Source organism: Callithrix jacchus, chromosome 5 (assembly GCF_049354715.1).
Source record: "Callithrix jacchus isolate 240 chromosome 5, calJac240_pri, whole genome shotgun sequence".
Taxonomy (NCBI): domain Eukaryota; kingdom Metazoa; phylum Chordata; class Mammalia; order Primates; family Cebidae; genus Callithrix; species Callithrix jacchus.
In genome coordinates this window covers 118,589,736-118,609,129 of record NC_133506.1, presented here as the reverse complement: position 1 = coordinate 118,609,129, position 19,394 = coordinate 118,589,736, and the positions used below count along the sequence as shown (strand labels likewise).

At 57.7% G+C, this 19,394-nt stretch overlaps 1 protein-coding gene across 6 annotated transcripts; it reads left to right on the top strand.

Annotated features, from left to right (window-relative positions):
* Positions 1-656: 656 nt before the first annotated feature.
* TBKBP1 (TBK1 binding protein 1) lies at positions 657-19,351 on the top strand. 6 transcript variants are annotated; one of them, XM_078374273.1, is made up of 11 exons: positions 928-1,062; positions 2,945-3,203; positions 3,576-3,698; positions 3,954-4,058; positions 5,414-5,594; positions 6,127-6,302; positions 6,442-6,503; positions 15,158-15,248; positions 15,402-15,520; positions 15,739-16,457; positions 17,801-19,351. In XM_078374273.1, exons 2-11 carry the CDS (start codon positions 2,979-2,981, stop codon positions 17,824-17,826), a joined length of 1,827 nt encoding a protein of 608 aa, XP_078230399.1. In that variant the 5' UTR covers positions 928-1,062; positions 2,945-2,978; the 3' UTR covers positions 17,827-19,351. The 6 variants fall into 6 exon arrangements, with proteins under 6 accessions (XP_035157262.1, XP_078230399.1, XP_035157258.1 ...); XM_035301371.3 differs by lacking the exons at positions 928-1,062; positions 15,158-15,248 and adding an exon at positions 657-801; XM_035301367.3 differs by lacking the exon at positions 15,158-15,248.
* The last annotated feature ends 43 nt before the right edge of the window (positions 19,352-19,394 follow it).

Here is a 19,394-nt window from a genome sequence, read left to right as displayed (position 1 = left end):
TGCAGCTAGGCTGATCATGCCTCTGTCCACATTGTTTAAACCACCAGGGAATACTCAAAATGGCTCGTTAACACTTCCTGAGCATTCGCAGGCCGCATTTGGTTCTGATCCCCATTCTTCCTCCATGAGAGTGCTTAGGTGGGGCAAGATTTCCAACTTAGAAAGGTTAAAGTAACTTGCCCAAGGTCACACAGCAGGAAAGTGGCAAAAGACTTGTTTCTCTTGCCTAGCAGTTTGGAAGGTGCTCAAATAATCTTTGTGGTGAAATCTGTTGTTTCTTCATTGCCCTGACCTGTGGGTACTTGTGGGTGGCCGGGAAGTGGTGTGCGGGGAAGAGAATTGCTGTCCTTCCTCCTGAATTAATCTTTGACTTCCTTAGTTCACTCTCACTTCCATAAAAGTTACAGCATTAATCTCTCTGCACCCTATGTTCAATGTATTTATCACAGCAATGTCCCGTTTTCGAAGAGCAACGAAGAGTAGGTCTAATGATTTCCTTCTGAAAAGCGCAAAGACCAAATAAATAAATAAACTCCAAATAAACAGCCCCACTTCCTCCCCAAATATACAGCCCTGAACTAAGCAACCCAAACAATCAAAGCACCAGCGGAGCCCCTGAACTGACCGCAGACGCCCCTAACACACGCCACCACGCCACACTGCGCCGGGAGGCGTCGGGGAGGGGGCGCCAGCGCGGGCAGCGGCAGCCGCAGGGAGCCCGGTGGGCTCCGGGCGCGCTGCCAGGAGGAGATGCAGCGTGGGGGCCGCCGCCCCTTGCCACGTGGTGGTGGCAGCGGCAGGGTCCGCGGCGCCTTCCCAGCTGGAGAAAGCCGGAGCAGCCGGGGAGGAGGAGGCGGAGGAGGCGGCGGCGGCGGAGGAGGAGCGGGGCGGGCGGGAGGGAGGGGGTTGGGGGGAGGGGTGGGGGGTGGGGAGAGACCCGGCGGCGGCGACAGGGCGAGGAGCAGAGCGCGGTGCCAGGGGGGTGGGGGCACTGGTGCCCGTTTGGGGAGGGAGCAGGCAGAGGGGGTAAGCTGCGATTACAAGCAGGAACCGGCAGCAGCTGTGAGTCCCCGGCTAAGGCTAGGACGGGGGGGGAGGGGAGTGGCGACAGGGCCCGGCCCCGGGGGTCGTCGGGTGGGCTGGAGGAGACCGCGGGAGGGCGGCGTGCAGCGCAAGGGATGGCTGGGAGGGGAAGGGTCCGGCTTCGGCTGTCCGCATCCCCTCGCGTCCCCTTCCGCCGCTGCTCTCAGGCCGCGCCGCCCCCGGAGCCCCTTCTCCGGCCCCGGGAGGGTGTCCGGGGGGCCCTGGGCTCGGTCGGCTGTGGGGGAGGGGGCTGCCTGGTCTCGGCCCCTGAGAGGGGAGGGGCGACAATTTCTGTCGGCGGAGCGAAAGGGGTTTAAAGGGCGGCTCTTAAAGGGGCCGCAGGAGGGGCCTGGGCCGACCCAGGCACTCACCCCTTCCCCGGCCGCCTTTCTTTGCGCTCACTCGGGCGCTGGGCCGGGAGAGGAATGCGGAGGAAGGAGGCACTGGTGGGAGGGCCCCGGGAACAGAGCCCGGCCAGCGGGGTGGGCGCAGCGGGGCGGGCGGGGGTCTGGGGGGTGTGGTGAGCGCTGGCGCGCGGAACTGGGGGAGGGGATGATGTGGAAAGGAGAGGGTTAAAGGTGGGGCCGGCCCTACAAACGCGCGCACACACTCCTTACTCAGACCCAGTCACAAGCGTTTCCCTGGCACTTAGATGGGGCTGTGGGTGGTAGGGGGGCGGATTGGATCGGAGCCTGCGCCGGAGCCCTTTGCACCCCAATCACCGGCAGCCCGGCCTGGGGGCCCCCGCTGTCTGAACTCACAGCTCCCTGCTGAGCCCCCTCTCCGGGGCGCACACACGCTTCAACGCGCGCACACACCTCGGACAGTCCCCTCGCGTCTCACGTGACACGCGGCCCGAACGTGCCACCCTGCCCACGCGCTCACGCACGCGTGCACATACACCAGCCTCCCGGCCGCTGTCCCACTCCGTCCCGACGCCCCTACGCCCCCGAAGGCACTCATTGACTGACACACCTACACTCATTCACAGACGCACACTCCCCCCGATAAGCCAACCCCAGACACACATTCATAACCAGGCCTGCAAGAAGTACACACGCACCCCCTCACTGCCTACTCCTGCTTTCGGGAGGCTGAGTCATTCCTGCCCCCTCGTAGGTTTCCCCATTTCCTGGCGCCCGGGCACCCTGAGACCGCCTTGGGAATTCGTTTGCGTCCCCCTACACCTAGGCCCCCTTCTACAGTTTGCGCCCCGTGACACTTAACCAAGGACTTCCTGTGGGTCTCAGGTCAGGGGCCAAGGGATCCTGGACGGCTGCCACAGCCCCGGTTCGCCCGGGGGAGGCGCTTCCTTTTCCTGAACTCTGGGATCCTGCGGGCGGAAGCGGGGAAGTTGGGCGGGGGTGCAGCAGAGGGCGTGTGGACTGTGGAGCAGCCGACCCTCGCGCAGCTCTGGGCCTTCCCTGGGGAGGAGCTGGGGTGCCGGAGGCCCGGGCTGAGGAGCTGGGCGGCGAGGTATTTGGGGAAGTGAGGCCTGGGGTGGAGAAGCGCTGAGGACCCGGCCGGGCCTGGCTGGGAAGGCAGCCCTCTTCCTGGTATCCACAGGTCTCCCGGGGTTCTGGCATGAGCCTGTCCGCGCTGCCGGTCTGATTTACTTGTCTCTACTTGTCAGCACCCTGGCAGCGGGGTCTTCATCTGTTTCAGCCCCTTTTCCCTAAGGCGGCAGAAAGGATGGGGCTGAGGAGTCTGGGAAGGGGCCATGGGAGTCCCCGCTGAGCTCTGGGTAGGAAGTTTCTGGGTTGCATCTCAGCCTGACCAGGGTGTGTGGAACCAGGGAGAGGGGTACCAGGGACAAGCCCTAGACAGACGGCCCTGTCCACGGTTGCTCCTTTTCTCACAGGAGGCCCCGTGTGGGCCGGGGCCTAGTGGTCACTATGGAGTCCATGTTCGAGGACGACATCAGCATCCTGACGCAGGAGGCCCTGGGGCCCAGCGAGGTGTGGCTGGATGGTCCCGGAGATCCCTCTCTTGGCGGCGACATGTGCTCCGCTTCCCACTTTGCCCTCATCACTGCTTATGGAGACATCAAGGAACGGCTGGGGGGCCTGGAGAGGGAGAACGCTACCCTCCGCCGCCGCCTCAAAGTCTACGAGATCAAGGTCAGAACCCGGAGAGGGGGCACCTGGTAGAGTGTGTGGGGTGGGGAAGAGGACTGGAAATCTGGCAGATCCCAGGGATCTGAAAGAGGGGTCATGGTGCAGACTCTTAGGAACTTGAGGGTCTCCCATGAGAGGTATAGCTGTTCTGGATGGGGACTCGGCCCTGTCGGCTTCGGAAGGGCTGGATCTGGGATCTAAAACAGATCTGGTTGGTGGGAGATGCCTGCAGGTCCATGGGAATTGGGATCCAACTAGTGAAGGAAAAGGAGGGTCAAGGGTCTGAGGCAGGTTGTGGAGTTGGGGGCACAGCCAGGCTGAGGCCTGGGCTGGGCACCTGGGAACATGCTCTCCTGAAGCCCTACCCCACCGTAGTACCCACTGATCAGTGACTTTGGAGAGGAGCACGGCTTTTCTCTGTATGAAATCAAAGATGGCTCCCTGCTGGAGGTGGAAAAGGTCAGCTTGCAGCAGCGGCTCAACCAGTTCCAGCATGAGGTGAGCCTCCCAGGCTGGGTGCACCCCCTGAGCATCTTGCTCTTGTCTGTTTCTGATACCCTTTTCTCCACACCCCCCAGGATCTGGCCTCTGCCCCTTTGATGAGAGATGGCCAGGTCCTCCCTAAGACCAGCTGCAGCTCCTCCTGCACCTCCATAGGGTGCTGGGGGTGGGGGTGGGGAGGTGCGGGGAGCTCCCCAGCCCCAAGTCCAGTGTCGGACTGACCCTGCGGCGGGTACCTTGGGCCCCATCCAGTTACAGAAGAACAAGGAGCAGGAAGAACAGCTTGGAGAGATGATCCAGGCCTACGAGAAACTCTGTGTGGAGAAGAGCGACTTGGAGACAGAGCTGGGGGAGATGGTGAGGCCTGGGGAGCTGGGGGTGCTTGAGGATGTGTAACTGGTTGTGTGTGTGCCTGTAGTTCTGTGTGTGAGCATTCTAGGCTATGACAGCATGCCACCCCATGTGTCACACACCACTTGTGTGTGCCCTGCTTGTGTTCACGTGTATCTGTTAGCGCCCTCCTGTTTGGCCTCCTGAGGGAGACTGTGTGTGCTATCCATGTTTCAGTGACTGTGTGCATCCTGGCCGTGCAGTGGCCCCTGGGAACCTCTGTCTCTGTGTGTGTGTTTGGCTCTCACACTGGGGTGACCCTCTGCCTGTGAGCACTGCCCCGGGGAGGGTGTGAGGGTGAGGGCAGAGGTGACCAGGAGTGTGTGACTGCAAGGATGGGCCTGTCCTTGGGTGTGATTCCGAGTCAGGGTGTGGCTGTGCCCGTGAGCAGGTCAAAGTCAGGAGACAGACCAGGTATTGTGGCTCAGGCCTGTAATCTCAGCACTCTGGGAGGTCAGAGAGTTTGAGACCAGTCTGGGCAACATGGCAAAACCCCATTTCTACCAAAAATACAAATAAGAAATTAGCCAGGTGTGGTGGTACACACCTGTGGTCCCAGCTACTCAGGGGCTGAGCTGGGAGGATCGCTTTAGCCCAGGAGATCGAAGCTCTGGTGAGCTAAGATCAAGCCATTGCCCTCCAGCCTGGGTGACAGAGCCAGACTCTATCTCAAAAAAAAAAAAAAAAAAATTCAGGAGACATGGTCTCAGCCAACCCCAAGCCATGACTTCAGTTAAGTTACTTAGCCTCTCAGATGAGTAAAAAAAAAAAAAGTTACTTAGCCTCCATCTCTCCTCTGAAAAGTGGGGCAAATAATCACATCCTCGCCAGGCTGTGGTGAGGGTGATGGGGTATTCATGTATAGCTGCTTTGCCTTCATAATCAAAAATATTTATGTGGCACTTAGGGTGTGCCAGACACTGTTCTTTTCACCTGGCGTACATGAACTCATTTTAATTCTCAAAACAACCCTAAGAGGTGAGTGTGGGACTGCTATCCCCATTTTATGGATGAGGTGAGTGAAACCCAGAAGTTCCTGTCACGGATGCAAATAGAAGTTCTGATGTTCCCAAGGCGGGTTGGCCTCCGAACAGGTGGCTGAGTGTTCTTTTAAGTGTCCCTGTGTGTTAATGACAGAACAGAGGCTTTAACTTGACCTCGCCAGGGGCAACAGACTGCAAGAGCTGCATTTCGGTGGCTGAGAGATGAGACTTCACACTCCAGGCCACTTGGAGAGTGGGCTTGGCATGTGTGACCTGAGGCCTCTCTGGACGTGGGGAAGTCCTGGACCTGTGCAGACCCTCACCTGTCTTCCTCTCCAGAGGGCCCTGGTGGAGACGCACCTGCGCCAGATCTGTGGTTTGGAGCAGCAGCTGCGGCAACAGCAAGGCCTCCGGGATGCAGCCTTCTCCAACCTGAGCCCACCGGCAGCCCCCACCCCACCCTGCGCTGATTTGGACCTTCACTACCTGGCACTAAGAGGGGGATCTGGCTTGAGTCATGGTGAGATCTCAGTGACCCCGACTTACCTCCTAGTCCCCAGCCCCTATTTCAACATTACTAGACATCTCCTGCTTACTTACCGTCCCATTTGTAATAGTCTATATCTCCACAATCTCCCCATCATCCTTTCCCCTCAGCCACTGTTACCCAAATTTCTCCCCTTCTATCTCGGGCATTCCTGATCATCTCATTGCAATTCCTATGCCTGCCAGCAGAGGGCACCCCCACCCAGAGTCCCCCCACTGCCGGTCTCTGGCTGTGACTAGGAGAGGCCCCTGAAGATGCTCTAGACTTGAGCCTGGCCAGTAAGGCCTTCAGGAGCCCATCTTATTTTTCTCCTGGCCTCCAGGAAGATTAGAAATGTGGCTCAGCCCATCTTTTCTCGCTGCCCTTGTCTGGGTCACCCTCCTTGGCTAGCTGTCCTGGCTTCTCTCTTGGATCCCCCATGCTGCATCCTCCCCTGTTTCACTCTGTGCTTTGGGAGCTGGAGGAGGCAGCCAAGCCCACCTGATGTTGTCCTCTCCCCCAACAGCAGGCTGGCCGAGCTCCACACCCAGTGTGAGTGACCTGGAACGGCGGCGTCTAGAAGAGGCTCTGGAGGCCGCACAGGGAGAGGCCCGGGGGGCTCAGCTCCGGGAGGAGCAGCTCCAGGCTGAATGCGAGCGGCTGCAGGGGGAGCTAAAGCAGCTGCAGGAGACCCGAGCCCAGGTAAATGCAGGGGCCTGGAATAGCCTTTGGAGGTCCAGGGCTGGGCCTTCCCCACTGTGTACACACTGGCCAGCGAACGGTAGAGAAGGGCCCTGGCCAGGGTGAACTTGGGCTCTGACCTCTCCATCTTCTTCCTTAGGATCTGGCCTCCAACCAGTCGGAGCGGGACATGGCATGGGTGAAAAGAGTTGGGGATGATCAGTAAGTCACATCGGTAACCCTAACCCTGGTCCCCCTGTATTGTTTGGGAGACCTCTCCTCCCAGCCCTCAAGGGTGCGGTGTCTGGGCTGCTGTTGCTCTGCATCCTTCATAGGAAAGGAGTGGGGTTCTTTTTTTTTTTTTTTTTTCTGAGAGGGAGTTTCGCTCTTGTCACCCAGCCTGGAGTGCAGTACAGTGGTGCTATCTGCAACCTCCACCTCCCAGGTTCAAGTGATTCATCTGCCTCAGCCTCCTGAGTAGCTGGGATTACAGGCATGCACCACACCCAGCTAATTTTGTATTTTTAGTAGAGATGGGGTTTCTCCATGTTGGTCAGGCTGGTCTCAAACTCCTGGGAGTTGGGGTCCTTGAGTGATTGGGATCTTTTCTTTCCTCTGGGGCCCGAGCCCATCTCTTCTGGAGATGCTGGGGCTAAGTGACACTCAGCTGCTTTGCTGCTGTATGTGTCCCCTACTGAGCTTTGGGCCTCCATAGGGCCCCATTTTCTTTCCTTTTTTTTTTTTTTTTTTTTTTTTTGAGACAGAGTTTTGCTGTTGTTACCCAGGCTGGAGTGCAATGGCACGATCTCGGCTCACCGCAACCTCCACCTCCTGGGTTCAGGCAATTCTCCTGCCTCAGCCTCCTGAGTAGCTGGAATTACAGGCACACGCCACCGTGCCCAGCTAATTTTTTGTATTTTTAGTAGAGATGGGGTTTCACCATGTTGACCAGGATGGTCTCGATCTCTTGACCTTGTGATCCACCCGCCTCGGCCTCCCAAAGTGCTGGGATTACAGGCTTGAGCCACCACGCCCAGCCCATTTTCTATTCCAATGACAAAGCCCAGCCAGTTGGGTTCTTCCTCCCCTCCTTAGTGAGGAAGAGGGAGTTGGTGTCTCTTGGGATTTGTTGGGCCTTGTCTGCTGATCTTGGGAGAGAGAGACCTGAGGCTGAGAGACAGGAGAGGCTTCCATGGGTTCACACAGCCGTGGGGTGGGGAGTTAGAATCTGCTCTGCTGGGGTGCTCCCTGGAATCCTACCAAGAAAGGGGCAGCAGGGAGTGGCAAGGGAGCTGTGTCAGTGGGGAGCTCAGCTCTGGGGCCTCTGGGGGCACTGGGCAGCAAGGGAGGGGTGAGTAGCCGCCCGGCAACAGTGAAGCCTGGTGCCTTTCACATCCACACCGAATGCACCCTCTCCCACTTTCTGAGAAATAGAGCTCAAACCTCTTTCCGCCTAAGTCCTGTCCCCTAAATGAACTGTGTGGCACAGACTCCCTACTCTAATGAGAGGGGAAGACGGAGGCCCAGAGAGGGTCAGGAACTAACCCTCCACTGCACAGCAGCATACCCAGCTCTGGGGCTCCAGAGGTCTTCTGCTCAGCAGGCTTCTCCCTCATCTTCCTCCCAGCCTCTGGCCAAGTAGGGATACCCCTCTCCTACCTCCCCACCTTAGAGTGAAGGCCTGGGTGGAGCTGTGATAGCTGGGGAGGTGGTGAGAACCCAGTTCATGGGACTAGTGGGTGGGACTCCTCAGGTAGGCCTTAGTGGAGAGAGTCCACCCTAGCTTGTGGCTGGGGTTTGGGCCCATTGTAGCCATATGCCCAGACCTGGAATACACACACACACACACACAACACACACATTCTTGAATCCTAGCTTGCCCCGGAATTCATGCTGTAGGGCCCTTCATGGGTCGCTGAGCCCAGTCCCCTCTTATCAGACCAGCAGTGAAGTTCCCCAAGTTTGTAGATCTCCAAGGGAGGACGTTCTGCTGGGGCTGGAGTCTGGCTCTTCAGGTTTTGAATCCCAGGGGCCTTTCTTTACTGACTTGACTCTACTTCTCTGGATCCCAAGCTTCCCTCATGGGCTCAGGGGCCAGTCATTGCTGAGAGATGGGAGAGGAAGGTGAGGCAGTGGGTAGAGGCAGAGAAGGGGCAGTGGCTCCCCAGGGGCCAAGGTTGTATTGTGTGAGTGAAAGGAAGCCCACCCCATAGGGGGCTAGGAGGCCACATCATCCATGCTGCCCATTCTGGCCAGCGCAGCCCCTTCCCTTCCTCCCACAAGGCACTTGCCCTCCTCAGGCTGGAGGGAGCTAGGCTTTGCCTGGGGCCTAGCCCCACAGCTTTACCAGAGGCCGTCTCCTGGCTCCTCCCCACCTTTGCTGTGGTTTGGCTCCCTGCTGCCCAGCCACACGCTTACTTTCAAGCCAGCCGAGCATCTCTGGATAGTCCTGGTTTGATAAGCATTAATTCTCAGGAAATCTTCACTCCCCCAGTAGTTTTATTTTCTTATAAACTCAGCTCCTTTTGGTAATAGGCTGCTTCCCGAGGGCTCCCTCCCCTGTCCTCCCCGCACCAGGAAGCTCCGTCACTTGCTTTCAGCTCCTCTTCCCCACTAGTGCCCTTCTTCCTTCTGCTTCCACCTGACTTTCCAGGCTGGAGGGAGTTTTACAAGTAGGCTTTTCCGGGAGTGGCATGAGTGCTGTGGCTGGATGATCAGGCTGAGGGTGTGATTGGGGTGAGGAGGACCAGGGTCTGAAGGCTGAGGAGGGGACACACAGTTCCTGAGTCCAGCCCATGCTTAGCCGGGAGTCTTCTGTTATGGCAACAGGTGCCCACCTGTCCTGGTCTGGACACCTCCAGGGCAGCCAGTTTTATTGCAGGAGTCCTCAAGGTTAACCCCCGACCCCCAACTCTCTATTAATTCCCTTCCCTGGGTCCTAGCCCCAGCTGCAGGGTTTCCCAGTCCCTCCTCTCCCAGTCCCTGGCCCACAAGTTCTGGCCATTAATGTTCTCTTGAAAACAGACACTCAGACCAGACAGGGCCAGACCACTACCCTCAGGGGAACAGAGCCCAGGGGGACAAACTGCCCTAGAGGAGGAGCCACTGGGGGTCACACAGAGGCCAAAGGCAGTGATGAGGGAGGTGGTGGGAGCGGAGCCCGCCCTGCTCCTGAGGATGCACAGGAAGGTAAAGACCCCTGGGGGCCCCAGCCCAGGTGGCCGGTGCAGCACCCACAGCCCCCTCCTCTCTGGGCCCACTCCCTGGCCTGGGGCGGAGAGGGAGGGGAAATGGGGGGGCGCTTCTTGAGAGGGATGATGTTTCTGAGGGCACAGGGGGTCTGTGACAGGAATGAGGGCCCAGGAAGGGAGGGTGGGCTCATCTGTGCGGGGTCCATCTGGGAGAAGATGGGGACTCAGTATGGGCAACGAGGAGAAAACTTTAGGCCTTTCTTTCTTCCCAATGTCGGGGGCTCAGCACTGCAGTCCAGGCCCTTTTCCACACCACCCCCCCGCCCCTCTCTCCACCCACAAGCCTCTGCGTGGGCTGCGGTTAGTGGTGGGAAGAAGTGTGAACTCGAGAGAGAGGATGGAAACTCTGCACGGAGGTCAAGGGCAGCATGGGGTGGGTCAGGACGGAAGTCAGAGACCCCCGCATACCCTGAGCATAGCCTCCTGCCTCAGAACCAGCGGGCCCAGGGCCTCCCCCTTCACGCTTCTCACCCTCCCTACTTCCTTTCTTTCAAGTCCCCTTCGGCCGGGGCACCCTCGCTGAGCTAACAGGAGTTAACCCCTAAGTACTTGCAGCCTCGGGGGCTCCCACAGGCTGGTGAAGGGCCCCAGGTGAGTCTGAGGGGTGCGTGGGCTTTTTCAGCCCCACTCCTTGGTGCTTTGCCTGCCAGCAGGGTGGGGCAGCTGGTGCCGGCACCCTCTCCTTCGATGGGAAATGCCCATCTTTCCTGCTTCTTAAACTGAAGTCACTAGGCTGGGGTCTCCAGAAAGTCTCAAACAAGTTTCCTCCTTTCTCCACCTGTCTCCTGGGCACTCTCCTGATTTGTTTATTTATTTTTGTCCATGCTAGACACTATGCGAGCCTGTGTTTGAATCTACAAAATCTCATTTCATTCCTGCAAATGTGATGTAGGTATTGTCCCCCTTTTACAGATTAGTAAACTGAGGTACAGAGAAGTGAAATAATCTGAGAAGTTGAATAAGTTCAGTGCAGATGCCAAGCGGATGGGGCGATGGCACTTCTTCGTGTGTTTCTGGTTCAGCATCTTCAGGTGGAAGGCCCTTCTGTGAAGGGCGACCGTGTGATTTGTTGACCAAGCTGGATCACTTTTGAAAGTGAAAGGGGGCACACTGATAATTATGCTGGGGTGACTAGTGTGACCCAGGACAGTCCTAGGCACACTGGGACCTCTGAGTACCCCACCTACATGGGAACCCTGGTTTCCAGGCCTACCCCGGAGCTGCTCCGATCAGCCGCATCTGGGAAGGTGTCTAGACCTGGCATGTCAGCTCTGGTGGATTCATGGCAGTGGCTGCCATGAAGAGCCAGACTCTGGGAACCCCACCAGTCATACCTGGCAGAGGAGAGTGAAGGGGCTCAAGGCGCCTGAAAGGAAGTGGTGGAGCACTGGGTTGTTGCAAAGCAACTTCCTCCTCCCCGAGGCCCGCAACCTCAAGTCCGCTCCACGGCCCGGTGCTTGTGGTCCCCTCCCCGAGGGTCGGGTGGGAAGACCGCCACTGGGTGTGTCTGCGGGTGGTGGAAAGTTTGGTCCCTAAATTCCCCCACGGGGCGAGGTGGCTGGGGCACCACCTCGAGGATGGAAGGGCCCGGGAAGGCTGGATTTCTGTCTTCCCCCCAATTCTGAATCAGATGATGTTTCTGACCATGTGAACAGCTTTAATCTTAACCCTAATCCTAACCCTTTTACCATTCCTATCCCTAACTAACTCGATCCCTAATCCTGACCCTCAACTCTGTCCACAGTCTTGGCCATGTGCTATATCAACCCCACTCCTAGAGTGACGAGTGACCATGGCTCCTTGACTCCTGTTCTCAAGGCCATCCCCAGCTCTAATGGCACCACACTAGCCTGAATTTGGACCCCAAGGCATCCTCACCTGGCTCCAGGGCAGCACCAGGCACTCGAGAGCCCGAATGTCTCATAGCTGGTGTGGGCAGAAAGAGGCTATTTACAGAGGAGGTCACTTACGTGGTAGACCTTACTGATCTTAGTTGCTTTAATAGTACAATGAGGACTATTGTCTCCAGAAGAGTGTGTGAGATCCCTGAATTATTCATGGAAAGACTGAATGAAAGGATATGAAGGGTGGAATGATTTGCAGCCCAGGGGCCCCTCCTTCCTGCCAGCTCTGCCATTTGCTCTCTGGCTCCTCCGAAGGTGCCAGTTTGGCAGGCTGAGGTGCCAAGAGCCTGTGTTTGAATCTGCTGTGTGCCACTGCCACTCTGTGACCTTGAGCCAGCCCCTTAATCGCTCTGATCTTCCATTTCCATATGTATCTAGCACCTTCCTTTCCTTCCCAGAGAAGTGATGGTGATTCTCAAGGCTTCCAGGCCACTCCCAAGGTCCCCGGCCCCCTCCTCCTCTTCGCCTTTCCCTTCTGCTTCTGCCTTGCCTTTCCTCTCCCCTCCTTCCCAGTTCTTTGGGGGATGGTATAGCATTGTCAGTAGCCTGGACTTCGGAGTCTAGAGGGCCAGAGCTCCCATGCCAGCAACTTCATTGCTAGTAGGGTTTATGACTTTGGTCAAGTGACTTAACCTCTGTAAGCCTCGGTTTTCTGATCTATAAAAGGAAGGTAACAGTGGCAATGTCGTAGGGTTGCTGTGCAGATGAATAAAGTTCTTAGCAGAGTGCCTGGCCTGGGGTGAGCACTTACACAGACCATCTGATTCTTTTCTCTCTGGGTGCCTCCCAGGTTCTGAAAGACTCAGAACTTTCTCCTGTCATGTAAGCAATACAGTGGCATCCAGATATAGCCATCTGCTACTATTTACCTGCCCCATTCTTCCCAAACAGTCATGACGGCAAAAAAGTGCTCAGGTGTGGTCCAGGAAGCCAGGAAATGGAATGCGTATTTAGGCGCACGTGTGCAACTCTTGGTTGTATTGTGAAGTCGAGATTTTTTTTCCACTGAATTGGCAGTGTTTTCAGTGAGTCATTGAGGTCGTTAGCATCTTCAGCAGCCCAGGCCTTTGCATCTTGAGATGGAGAGAGACACTCAATGAAGGGGGAGGTCCCAAAAGGCCACAGGGCATCAGGAGGAGGTCAGGTCGATCACCTTTCGGGAACTTAGCAGTTTTTGTGAAGGTTGCCTGAAGCTCTGGGTGGATAGAACCCACCTGCCCCAGGCCCCAGGTGGCAGAGCTGGGAGAGGGGCTGGGCATTCTGGGCCAGGGGCTGCTTCCTTCCATTCTCAGCCACCCTGTCTGTTTCACTGTGAGAAGGATGCCAGGAGCTGGGTGATAGAAACTGGGGTAGCTCCTGACAAGGGGAGGGAGGCAAGCAGGGGAGTGACAGGGGCCTGGGAACTGAGTATGGCAGCTGAAATCTTTGAGGCGGGGTGTGAAGATGACGACCTGTATCTGTCACCTGAAATACAACAGTGAAAGTGGATGGGTGGAGAAGCTGTGGCTATGTGGACAGAGGACCACATTCCATCCATGCCCTGCCCAGAGCCCTCTCCTGACCCTGCTGCCAAGGGGATAGCAGGATTCTGCCCTCCGAAAGCCCCCAGTCTGAGCTCTTGCCCTCAGGTGTCCTCCGGTCTGGAGGGGGAGCCTTCCTCTGGGGAGTCCCTGATTTGATGTGGGACACACCTGGCCCTCCCAGTCTGATGGGGGAGATGCCATTTCTTCCCACAGACCCATAAGCTGAGGGTGAGGGGGCACAGGACACATTTAGCAAAAATGAGGGCTGAGATGTGATGGGATGGAGGCTGCAGGGTCTCAGCAGCAGCTTCTGGGACTCCTTCCCCTCTGTCTGCCCAGCCCTACCCACCATCAGATGGGTGGTGAGGACTCTCCCTCCCTGAGAAGACGGCTGTCTCTCAGAGACCTGGCCCATTTGCAGTAATTTGGCTTTGGCCCAAATGGGTTAAAAATAGTCTTGTGGGAGGGACAGTTTCTGCCCCAGGATTAGTAAGAGAGAGCCAGTGAGCGAGAGCAGGGAGCCCTGCCTTCTGAAGCCCTAACCTCATGACTTCCCCTCCTCTCCTTTAGGGTTACACACACACACACACCCCTACGTTCACTCACCCCTTTTCTCATTCATCAGCCTGGCCTCTCACCTGCCTCCACGCTCTCACATCCACATGTGCATCACTATGGGGTGGGGACAGTGTCCTCCAGGCTTTAGAACTGGGCCCTCTTGACCTCTCTGTCCTGAAACAAGACCTCCCCTGGGAGGAAATCTGTCTGGAGTGACACCTGGTATTTCCTTCCAGCTCCAGCTTCCACTCAGTTCCGGAGTCCCTTCTGGAGCTGGAGGTTGGGAGAGCCAAAGAAACCTAAATCTCTGCCTTCAGGGAGATTCAGGGCTCGTTCACACTTAGAACAGTGATGAAGGCAGGACCTAAGGGCATGGCAGAGCCTCCCATGAGGTCTGAGAGGGCTCCTGGGGCCATGCAGGCCACACCAGGAGAAAGCAGAGGGCAGTGGAGTGATGACCTTCCATGGTTCTGGGTTGCAAGTGACCTAGAGAGAAGGGAAGGGCAAAGGAAGTGAGTGAGGCTCCTTGCCAAGTCTGTTCCAGCTCCATGAGGGTGGGTGCCCAAGATGCCTGAATAGGAAGCAGGGAGGGAGAAAGAAAAATGGAGGGAGAGGCTCAAATGCATCATCCACTTATTGAACACCTGCTGGGTTCCAGGTCCTGGACAAGGTGCTGGCAATATAAATACAGTGACCTGGCCAGGCGTGGTGGCTCACGCCTATAATCCCAGCACTTTGGGAGGCCGAGGCGGGTGGATCATGAGGTCAAGAGATCGAGACCATCCTGGTCAACAAGGTGAAACCCCATCTCTACTAAAAATACAAAAATTAGCTGGGCATGGTGGTGTGCACCTGTAGTCCCAGCTACTCGGGAGGCTGAGGCAGGAGAATTGCTTGAATCCAGGAGGCGGAGGTTGCGGTGAGCCGAGATCGTTCTATTGCACTCCAGTCTGGGTAACAACAGCAGAACTCCATCTCAATAAATAAATAAGTAAATAAATAAATACAGTGATGTAATCCTCACCCATAAAGTTCTAGGAACTCCCCATAAAGTTCTAGAACAAGGCAGCCTTTGAAAAGTGCCCGGTGTGACTGGCACTCCCTGCAAGTGTGCAGTGAACAGCAGGTGTTCACAAAGATCTCAGTGTGAAGGGCCTGGTGGACTTGTACAGCAAGGTCCTGGAAGGGGCGAGGCTGCAAAGAGCCCAGAGGCAGCTCTGAGGTCGAGCCAGGAGCAGTGCACATGGAATGGGGCTGGCTTGGGGTGAAGTTTATCAGTTAGCACCTCCACCAGGCAGGAAACCATCTTCACTTATGGAACCAGCTATTCTCTGCAGCAGGGTCCCCAACCTTTTCAAAGATGAGGACTCTTCATGGATCCCACTCCCAGTATACAGATTCTACTTATAACACTTTTAGTATGCACTGCTTGAGAAAATTCACAGTGGCAGAAGCTACTATAAATTCAGTGCAGCTTTTTGATGAATCTGTGCTTTAATTCATCATTACAACTTTTGCGCTGATTAGAAAAACATTCACACATACTTGTATGAGCTGTGTTCAGACCACCGACAGTGCCTAATGCATGCAGGGATTCAGGGAGCCCTTGGAATCTCTCTGCTCCCTGTCCCTGCACTTAGGCTGAGAACCACTGCCCTAGCCCAGGGAATGGGTCTCAGGATGCAGAGGGAGGCTCCCTGGAAGAGGTGGCTTTTGAGCTGGACCTTAAAGGTAGGGAGGATTTCTGCAGTTGGGATCGGAGGGCCCTGCCGGTGGGAGGTAGCACGGTGGGGCCAGATGCTGGGGCAGAGCCAGTTCTTCCTCCACAGCTGGGGTGGTAGACCCACTGTCCCTCTCTTCTTCCCCACTGCCCTCTGACTTCAGGGTGAATTTGGCGCTGGCCTACACGGAGCTGACGGAGGAGCTGGGCCGGCTTCGGGAGTTGAGTTCCCTGCAGGGGAGAATCTTGAGGACTCTGTTGCAGGAGCAGGCCCGGAGTGGCGGTAAGATGGGGCGGGGCAGGGCAGGGGGAGGCCGCCGCGGGACCCCGAGAAAGACCGGGTAGCCATGGCAACCATCTTGGTCCTGGGCACCACCCTCTAGTTCCTTTCCTGTGGCCTGGAATGGATGGGCATGGGTTCGGGCAAGTCGCCGCCGCCTCAGTTCTGAGGTCTTCTCTCTGCACTTTTGTCCCCCGACCCTGTCCCGGTTTCTCTTACAGGCCAGAGGCACTCGCCGCTGTCGCAGCGCCACTCCCCGGCCCCCCAGTGCCCCTCCCCCTCTCCGCCTGCCCGAGCGGCGCCCCCGTGCCCACCGTGCCAGTCCCCCGTGCCCCAGCGCCGCTCTCCCGTGCCCCCATGCCCCTCACCGCAGCAGCGCCGCTCACCAGCCTCGCCCTCCTGCCCGTCGCCCGTCCCGCAGCGCCGCTCGCCGGTGCCGCCACCGTGCCAGTCCCCCAGCCCGCAGCGCCGCTCCCCGGTGCCCCCCAGCTGCCCGGCCCCGCAGCCCCGGCCGCCCCCGCCGGGGGAGAGGACGCTGGCGGAGCATGCCTATGCCAAGCCGCCCAGTCACCACGTGAAGGCCGGCTTCCAGAGCCGCCGCAGCTACTCCGAGCTGGTGGAGGGCGCGGCCTATGCGGGCGCCTCCCCGCCCTGGCTGCAGGCCGAGGCGGCCACGCTCCCCAAGCCCCGGGCCTACGGCGGCGAGCTCTATGGCCCTGGCAGGCCACTCAGCCCGCGGCGCGCCTTCGAGGGCATCCGGCTGCGCTTCGAGAAGCAGCCTTCGGAGGAGGACGAGTGGGCTGTGCCCACCAGCCCGCCCAGCCCAGAGGTGGGCACCATCCGCTGTGCGTCCTTCTGCGCAGGGTTCCCCATCCCGGAGTCGCCCGCCGCCACCGCCTACACCCACGCCGAGCACGCGCAGTCCTGGCCATCCATCAATGTGAGTGGGGCACCCGCGTTCCACCTGCCCCGGGCCTTGAGAAGACCCCAGAGCCCCACCCTCCGTTGGGGTGCCCCTTTTGGGTGTCAGCGCGCAAACTATTCACCTTCCTTGGATCCCTGGCCACAGTCTAGGTCCCTTCACCTCTCTTTCCCGTGGCCTTCTGTTGCCAGAAATTGGGGCCTGCCCCATTAAGATTTCGTTCATTTCCTTGGATAAGGATATGGTCTTTTGGGCCGGGCGCGGTGGCTCACGCCTGTAATCCCAGCACTTTGGGAGGCCGAGGCCGGTGGATCACGAGGTCAAGAGATCGAGACCATCCTGGTCAACATGGTGAAACCCCGTCTCTACTCAAAATACAACAAATTAGCTGGGCATGGTGGCGCGCGCCTGTAATCCCAGCTACTCGGCAGGCTGAGGCAGGAGAATTGCCTGAACCCAGGAGGCGGAGGTTGCGGTGAGCTGAGATTGTGCCATTGCACTCCAGCCTGGTAACAAGAGCGAAACTCCATCTCAAAAAAAAAAAAAAAAGGATATGGTCTTTGGAGTGACAGTCCTGCCTTTGATTCCAGACTCTACCACTTAATAGCTGCGGGACCTTGTGCAAGTTACTTATCCTCTCTGATCTTCAGTATTCTCATCTGCAAAATGGGAACGATGATGATAGTATCTGATTATCTTACAGGGTTCTTAAGAAGCAGGCAGTGAGCTTAAAGTGGTTGGCACAATGCCTGGCTCAAGCATCTGTAATTATATTGGCCATGGTGATTGTGGCTGCTGACCATAGCTGGCCACCAGCCAACAAAGGGACAGGCCTGTTGGTCCAGCTCCCTCCTTCAGGCTTCAGAGCCCTTTCCCTTTTCTGTCTGTCCTAGAAGACAGAAGCCTATCTCAGGGCTCTGTCATTTCACAGAAATAATGAGTTCCCTGAATGTCAGAGCCACCCCTTGCAACCTGGAAAGACCAAAATATACTCCAAAGCCAGACAGAAAATTATTTTGGGGTTGTACATTGTTTAGGATTGTCCACTGCTTTGAGTGACCCAAGAGCTGTCTCTTAGTCACTCTGGGGGCATGTCTGGGTCTTGGCTTCCCTCATTACTACAGATGTCCTGGCAAGCTGATCAGTGACTCTGTCATACCTGCCTCCTGGGGACCCTGTTCCTCGGCAGGGGAGTGGACACTGAGCTGGTGTGGGGGAGGATGGTGCTGGAGAAAGGGTGCCCAGACCCCTCCTGCATGCCACAGCCCTCCCTGCCCTGGGTCCTGGGATAGGGCAGGCTGGGATGTGGGGACCATGGGTGGGGGCTGGGGATGGTAAGTGACTTCCTTCTCTCTCCACAGTTGCTTATGGAGACAGTGGGCTCTGACATCCGCAGCTGCCCCCTCTGCCAGCTGGGTTTCCCTGTCGGGTACCCGGATGATGCCCTCATCAAACACATTGACTCCCACCTGGAGAACAGCAAGATCTAGGGCGCCACCCCCACTCACTGGCTGTTTCTCTGTCCTCTCCTATCACCCCAAACACTCACTTTGAATGCTGCATGAATCTCGTGGGGGGCCCCTGCCCCTTGCGACCCCCAGATACCTCCACTAGCTACCGAGTCAACGTGCGTGCCGTCTTCCCTGGTCCAGGCACCACTCAGCTCTGGCTCTTCCTGGGAGGTTAGCCGAGGCTCCCCCCACACTCCTGGTTTCTGCTTGGGAGGTGGGGACTTGGGCTGGGATGGGGACAGCATACCCCTCCCAGGCCTCTCCCTCTGCCTGTCTGTTCTTAAACAGAGTTGGATCCAAAAAGGTGTCTAGTGCTTGGGCCTTGGAGTGGGGGGAAGGTGTTAGAGGACTCCAGGAGCTCCTCCACCCCTCCCCAAATGTCCGTGTTTCTTAGACCAGGCTCTCTCCGGGGAACACCCACAAGCTGTCTTTGGGGTCCCAGGGCCTGCTCTATGCACTGATGCCAGTGTCTCCATCCCGTGGCCAGCCTAGGGCTCATGGCATGGGCCCCCATTGGGGGAGGAAGGCATCTTGTTCCTTGTTCCCTGTAGGCCAGCCCTGTCCTCCCTTTCCTGCTCTGCTTACTCTGGTGAAAAGGGAGGGAGGAGCAGAGAGGGAGAATTCTGGAGGACTGGGAAGATCTAGCCAACAGAGGCTTCTCAGAGAGCCAGGGCCCTGCACCGTGCCCCTGGAAGAGAGGGGACTGTCTTCCAGCCTCCCAGGCCCATGCCCTCCTTCTGGCGCCCCTGGTACTGAGGCACAGATAGTCAAGGCAGATGCCCCCTCAACCCTTATTCCACGGAGCCCCTGACACCACAGGTGCCCTGGAGCCCTGTGTGACTCAGCCTCTGTTAGCTGGGTGGGTGTCATCAGCCCCTGCCTCCCAGGCCAGAACCTGAGAACAGGCCCAGGGTGCTGTGGAGATCAACTTCAAAAGAGCTAACCCCTTCCCACACCCCACCCACCCACCTACATTTCCTCTGTGAAATCTACCTCAGAGTCATACCCTCAGAAGGACGGGTAAGCAGGAGGCCAGGGGGTCCCCAGGGCTGAGGTGGGGAGCCTCCTATGGCAAAAGCCTACTACCCCACAATGAATCCACCCCCCTCCACTGCGCGCCTCTCCCAGGTCTCAGCTCCGGGCGTGGAGCAGTGGCTGCTACTGATAGCGCATGTCCCGCTCTGATTCAACTCTTCCAGGCCCCACCTTCCCGCACCCCTCCCCTCCATAGAACAGGGGAGTGAAGGGGTGTGTTGGGCAGGGAAGGGGCCAAGGACACTTGTCATTGAACCCTGATCGTCCCCAGGGAGGGGAAATGGGGAAGGGAGCCTGGAGAGGGGAGGCGGGGGCCCCTGTGCTCTCTGAACAAGTTGAAAGTCCAAATAAAACTTACCTGTTCCATCTGCGCTCAGTCTGTGCCCTCTGTGGCTGGGGGTGGGGCAGG